Source organism: Brienomyrus brachyistius, unplaced genomic scaffold, assembly GCF_023856365.1.
Source record: "Brienomyrus brachyistius isolate T26 unplaced genomic scaffold, BBRACH_0.4 scaffold157, whole genome shotgun sequence".
NCBI classification, from domain to species: Eukaryota; Metazoa; Chordata; class Actinopteri; order Osteoglossiformes; family Mormyridae; genus Brienomyrus; species Brienomyrus brachyistius.
Window position 1 is genome coordinate 118582 of NW_026042432.1, and position 6660 is coordinate 125241.

Genomic DNA, 6660 nt, shown 5'->3' on the forward strand with positions numbered 1-6660 from the left:
TCTGGTTTAAACACCGATTGAACTAAAAAACTAAATCAGACATTTTTATAGAGTTCATGTTCTTGAGCATGAGAAACTCCCACTCGAATGGTGGTCAATTTCAAAGTATCAAGGCACAAAATCTTGTCAAGTGAAGCTATAACCCAGTCAACAGCGCAGGTGTTTTTCAAAAGGAAAAGAGAATGTTGTGTGCCAGTAACCCAAAGCACAAAGTGCAACAGACTGCTTAAAACAATCACATTTTCTATTCGATCATCACCTTCCGTCAACGGACAAATTATGGTACTTATTTTAGCTACTTTCCATTACTGGAAACATGACAGGTCAGGTGAAACAACATAGTGTGTTAACTGTGGTCATCAACAACAGCCAGATCTTTGGTGTGAGCAGGAATGACTGTACTGACTTCTTACTTAAAAGAAAATATATATATATATTTTAACCCCCTTTATCTAAAAGACTCTTCCCCGGTATCATTTTTAGTGACTTTTTAAAAGCATAACTGCAGAGAGAGGCACCAAGCAAATTAAACATGCAGTAAGACTGAACTTCCGTTATAATTGACCTTAGTGTGCTTCCGGTTTGGCTATTAAAATCATTGTTTTTCTAAAAAAAAATGTAACAATTAAAAAGAGTACGAAGAAAAAAACAGAATACAGGAAGTAAAAAGCCATAGGTGATATGCTGGATGGATTTCACACTGCAGTTAAAAATTCAGGTTTGACATTCGTGAAGCTGTCAGAGGCTGATGCCGCTGTATGGATCTCAGCTTGTGAAGTCTGTGTGTGACCGCCTGTGGGTCAGCGTTACAAAGTTATCCATTTCGATCAAGTAGAATTATTACGCTAATACGCAACGCTGTCCTCGGACACCGCGAAAGCGGCTAGGAAACCGTGTCCTCAGGTGGCAGTTTTGTCCCTGTGTCGTCCTGGCCGAAGCCGTCCACCGACGGCAGGGTGGGTGGAGTCACCGTGTGCCCCAGGCCCCGGTAGCGGCCCGATGGGGCCGGCGAGATGGCGGCAACCTCGGTGGAAGGTTCCGGGCCGTCGGCTGACAGCAGTCCAGTCTGCTCGCCTTGCTCCAGGTCCCCCTCAAAGTACGCCACCCTGGGCCGGCCCAACACTGTCCTCCCTGTCCAGTACGTCGGTATAAACAGTAAGCTGGACAACCTGGGCACATTTAAGCACTGAAACAGAATCTTCTACGTTGACCTGTATAGGTTACAATACTAATATAACGAAAATAATACTACTATTATATATTAATCATTGTACTGGTATATTAATGTATAATTGATAGTTTTGTTTAGAATAATTAATTAATAGATGTCAATTATTAAATAAGCTTATCTGTTATGTTTGACTGCTATTTGCAACCAGTTACATTTGATTGCTAAGTCAAACTATTCTTGAATTGCTTTGGTATATATAAAAAAAAGTCGACAGACACCCAAAAATAAAGATGTTTCGTAAAAAGAAAGTAAGGTGCTTTGGATAAGTATATATATAAAGTATAAGTATACAAGTGATGCGAAACAAGTTAAAGGCTTGCAGCATGCTTCAGAAGCTCACCGACATTCCGCACTTGCTCCGATATATCATCCCTGACGTCCGAGATGTCCCACATGGCCATGAAGGAGTCCAGGCAGGAGACCTCGCCGCCGTCCTGGACGTAGGGCTTGTAGCTGAAGGTGAAGTGGTGCGCTATAGCTGCCAGGAACATCTCCACGCAGATGATGAAGTCCTGGAAAGAGGAGTTATTCTCCAACCGCGCCAACGCTAAAGTCTACCGTTGGCTGACAGACTATGACCTTCGGCTAGACGTGGGTACTGTTATCTCATGGCGTCCCCTTGACCAGTGACATGCAGGCAGGCCGTCGGCGTGCTCACCTGGAGGCCTGTAGCCACGGCTTCTACGCTGTCCCAGTCCCACGTGTGCGACTCGGAGATCACGCCCACCTTGACAAGAAATGCGATGAACACAGCTTGCCTGAAAAAAATGAAAAAGGGGGGGGGGGGAACAGACAGTGAACAAGTAAGTGTGACACGTTATTCGGTTACCAGGCTGTAGATCGTCCTTTCACAGGCCACTAGGCAGAGAAGGGTGTCCTTTGTACACTAAATCACATTCTTGAAATTGTTCAACCAGGACAACAACATTATCCAGATCCCCCCTCCCCCCCCCCCCCCCCCCCCCCAAAAAAAAAGATGAATAGTTCACATCATGGGACTTACCAGAAAGATACAAACACCACCAGCTTCACACACAGGAACTTCCCAACGGGGTGGATCGGACGGAGCTCTTCACGTAGGGCTTTATAGAACAACACCAGGCAGTACATGGCGAACTGAGTAGGCAGGGGTGAGGAGAACAGCGGTTACATATACATACATACACTGCCCGCCACGGGTTCCACACCGAATATCAACGGGAACCGACTTCCACAAATGCATCCTCCTACCCTCCGACTTGTGGGTCACACATCAAGGTGCTCAAAATGGAAGGTTCTACTCTCGTACCGCTTCTAGAACAAACGCACGCAGCTCGAACGCCACACACACGTAATTAAAAAACGTGACGGGTAAATATGTGGTCGCTATTTTTAGTGTTGGTCTAAACAGCAAAAATCTTAACCCAAATGAGCACTGATGCTGAATGGACACTTTTGGCTTACGCACTGAAAACTTCATTTCAACAAGAAAATGGATCATTCTCGAAGCTCGTATTTCGACAAAGAACACCCCGGAAAGCCATATAGAGTACTAACTGTGGTTTGCCAAGTTGTTACCAATTCCTTCAGCATGTGAATTCAGACTTGTATGAACAGTAGATTCAAATAACCAATTTAAGTTGCGTATTGCATGACAACTGAAAGACAAGCACAACTGGAGTGAGAGACGTACCAGCTGGGACATATTGTTGAAGATGACCAGGTAGGTCCATGCGTTTTTTGAGCTGAAGTTTCCTTCGTCGTAGACGCCACACAGCTGGCAAATCCTGCCAGGATGCAGAGATGCATGGTTATGGACTCCTGTCCAAAACCGTCAGTTCCGTGTTTTCCCGTTTCCCATTGTACCCTTTTACAACTCAAATGGAAATTCTAAAAATACTAAAAGCATTTTCCTGCAACGCAAGTTTCGTCACTGTGAATTTCCTACTTTCCCAGTATAACCATTGTGAATAGTCACTTACCCAGTTCAGCAAGGTGAGGATTCGGACACGAATCCAGCAAAAATCCCACAAACTGGTCAAGCTGCAGAAGCCAGCTTGCCTAAGTGCATGTTTTTAGCATTTTATGGTCAAGACGACCGTCTTAACCTTAATAATATAGCGTTAAATTATGTCTGAAATATTTTAAAATCATCAATAATAATTCAATTTATTCTTATATAGCGCCTTTCATAACAGTTACCCCAAGGCTCTTTACATTAGTGTGTTGTGTTTACAATCCTGCATCATTTATACAGAATAATTCAAAAGAAAGAAAGTAGGAGAGAAGAGAATGAATGGAAGAAAGAAAGAAAGAAAGAAAGAAAGAAAAAGAAAGAAAGAAAGAAAGAAAGAAAGAACAAACCCAGCCCCCTTGGCCATACTTTATATATATATATATAACATTATAGAAAGAGTGGGCTTGTTGCTAAAAACAAGGTGTAAATCGTGGTCGAGGTCAAAGCCAAAGTCCATCAATGAGTCAGTTTTCCATGCCTGCCTGTGTCGTGCGGCAGACCGAAGGCTGCACTCGCCCACTGGCAAACCATCCCCAAAATCATTTCCCATCAATTCCAGATGCACTTACAGAGCTATGATGGTAGTGACGGGCCTCACGACTGTGTACTGCAGGACTCCCAGCTTGCACCTCAACAGCAACACCCTGCAGAAATCCACAGGGCAAATGATCAGATTCTCCAATAAAAACCAGGCAAGACGGAGGCGGGGCTAAAGGAAGACTCACTCTCCCATAGGCCAGGCCGGGCAGCAGCAGAGCGGGGGGAGGTGCTTCTGCTGCTCCTGCACTTCCAGCATCAGCACCAGGCTGGGGTATTGCTTGCCCAAGTAGTTCAGGAGAAAGGTCATGAAGTTATAGATGACGAAAGCCTCGTAGCATTCCCTGCACGTGTCCACATAGATGGCGATGCTAGGGTACTTAAGGGCAATCCACTTTGAACAGAAATGCATCAGTCAATGTCCATTCAAACGTAAGCAAAGTCAAACACCAATATGATTATTAGGATAAGACCAGCACTTTTAATGAACAACTCATTACACTCCTAGCCATTAAGGCACTTATCGTTGATATATGAAAATAAACCTGCAAATTTTTAGTAGCAGTAAAGCACATGTCAATCACAGCTACAATCATTTCTGAATTCATAATAGTCAACATGTCAATGTTAGACAGGATATTTCCATTCACTCTATGCATGTATCTTTGTTATACTGTAATTCATTGAGACATTTGGCAGAACATCTAGTCCAATGTAGGTTCATTGTGACACAAAGTCCATTGTAGGACGCTTATACCTTGCAGGGATGGGCAATCCATCTCAGTCTAAAATAATCGTATTTTAACCTTTTACTTAAGTTGTGCCTCAAAAAAAAGGCAAGAACACATGCTAAGAAATGTTATATTCTCCAATTTTGGCCCAAATTAAATCAGTGACACTCAGTCTTGTGACTTGAGATCGTGCTGCCCTTAATTTAGAAAAACATCACCATGGAAACGGTGCAGACAGTGCTAAATCCTACACCACTGTCACAGGACAAGGTCTCCAGGCTTCAGAAATTCCACATAAACTACTGAAAAACTACGGACCTCGGTTCTGAGTATTTATCACTTAGACAAAACGAAAATATTTAATTAAAATCAAGGCTCAGTCAACAAGAGATGGGAACACACAGGGGGAAACACTAAACATCATTTGAAAGTTATAAAATCTTTAAGAGTCACTTACACTGTCTAAACTGTATATCGGAACCATCCATAATATCCTGCCAAAAGAAAAATAAATAACTTTGTGTTTTTGTCCCGACACGGCGCACAATGATACATAATGACAACACAACTACTACCACAAACAACGCCACCGCACACATTAATAATTTCATTTAATGTCATTTCATTACGCCCCATGAACTGAGTCGGAGAATATGGCTTACCGGATGGTAGGTTTCTGCAGCTCAGGTTGAGTATAATGCACAAGATGCTGCAGGATCCCCCACAGAGAAATCGGTATGGTCATAAACACAAATATGGCAGCGATGAACCAAGCCTTGTTGTGGACGCCGACCTGAAAGCAAAGCACCAACGTGACGCGGCTGACCGAGAAAGTTAATCCCGTGTGCTTCAGGCATGTTCCAGTGCCCGTTTGCGCATTTAAAAAAACAAAATGTTCCTAATGCGATCGTTACCGATTACATGGTTTAGGGTTTAGGGTGCATGCCTGCAACTCACCTCGGATTTCTGCACTTCCCAGATGCACAGAGGCAGCACCGCCAGCAGCAAGAATATGTATAGAACCACAGCCAGCGGCCGTATCCATCTTCTCCAGTTCCCGCAAGAACAGGGCATCTTCTCCAGGTACGCAAAAGAGCAAAGGATCGCAACTTATCCCATGCAACACCCAAGTTCACGGCTCCTCTCGAACTGAACCTGCTCCAAAGTCACTGTAATGCTAACCATCATTTAAAAGTTAAATATAATACAAACCGACCGCCAGACTTAGTGCATCGCGATGTCCCAACAGAAGTTCGACACTTTAATATATCACTTTACCTAACTTAAATTTAGAACATTTATATGTTTTCCTGGAGTCATTCACGATTCGGTGACAAACATAAATCGCAAATTGTCATGGTAAACATCTGACTACATTATATTTTACTTGTTAATGCTAAAGTAAAACTATCACCGGGGCTTGATCATGTGGTATATAACTTTTTCCTGTCCTCTTTCCAAAGTGCCAGCCGTATCATTCATTTCCTGTTGACGCTGCCCTTGTGACCGAAGAAACGTAAAATCCCGCCCACTCGAGAATGTGATTGGATACATGAAGGCCTTTGTTGACTGACGCGCCCTGCGATTGCACAATAACCTTGTCGATCACCTTTAACGACCGTCGAGCATTGTCTTTAACTCAATTTGTAGTCTAGTTAAATTATTTTCCACTTCGCCCGGTAGAGTTTTCGCCAAAAAAATCCCTGCGTCATTATTGTATTGTTGTTTGCACATACAATATTCAAAAAGTATTACTTGTGTATTATTAGTTATGCCGTTTCGAAAAGGGATGAGTGATCCAAACTTTCTTAGTCTAATGGACAAAATAGCAAAATAGGACTTTCTCTTAGCCAGAAAAATAGTGCATCCGTCTTGTAACAGACATAGCTGTACCAAAACCTTATCCACGTCCACATTTCAAGAAGTTACAAACTGACGAGACAGAAAACCTGGTGTCACCGCTAGATGTCCCTATAAATCAATAATGCAGAAAAGCCCCTTCTCGACAGTTTGCCGTGGGCTCAAAGTTTTTAATGCAAAATCATCTCTGCCAGATAAATAATGATTTTTGTGTAAAGAATTGTATTCGTTTTATTTTTGTTTTGTTCCACCTGGAAGTAACAAGTATTTAATGGATTTGTGGTTTGATGTGTGAAATTCAAATT

At 42.7% G+C, this 6660-nt stretch overlaps 1 protein-coding gene across 1 annotated transcript; it reads right to left on the reverse strand.

The window, feature by feature from the left end:
- Positions 1-226: 226 nt before the first annotated feature.
- tmem184c (transmembrane protein 184C) lies at positions 227-5994 on the reverse strand. Its single transcript, XM_049005193.1, has 10 exons — positions 5453-5994; positions 5158-5288; positions 4953-4989; positions 3953-4158; positions 3797-3871; positions 2904-2997; positions 2235-2347; positions 1890-1989; positions 1572-1743; positions 227-1131 (listed from the first exon to the last, which is right to left on the reverse strand). The coding sequence occupies exons 1-10, from the start codon at positions 5567-5569 to the stop codon at positions 884-886; spliced, it is 1293 nt and encodes a 430-aa protein (XP_048861150.1). The 5' UTR covers positions 5570-5994; the 3' UTR covers positions 227-883.
- Positions 5995-6660: the final 666 nt, after the last annotated feature.

Excerpts from the sequence above, each read along its gene's own strand:
- tmem184c (XM_049005193.1), bottom strand. The coding sequence starts at position 5,569 with ATGCCCTGTTCTTGCGGGAACTGGAGAAGATGGATACGGCCGCTGGCT. Across the intron at positions 4,159-4,952 it reads CGATATACAGTTTAGACAGT|TGGATTGCCCTTAAGTACCC; the intron begins GTAAGTGACTCT and ends TTCTGTTCAAAG. Across the intron at positions 1,744-1,889 it reads CCGTGGCTACAGGCCTCCAG|GACTTCATCATCTGCGTGGA; the intron begins GTGAGCACGCCG and ends TCCTCTTTCCAG.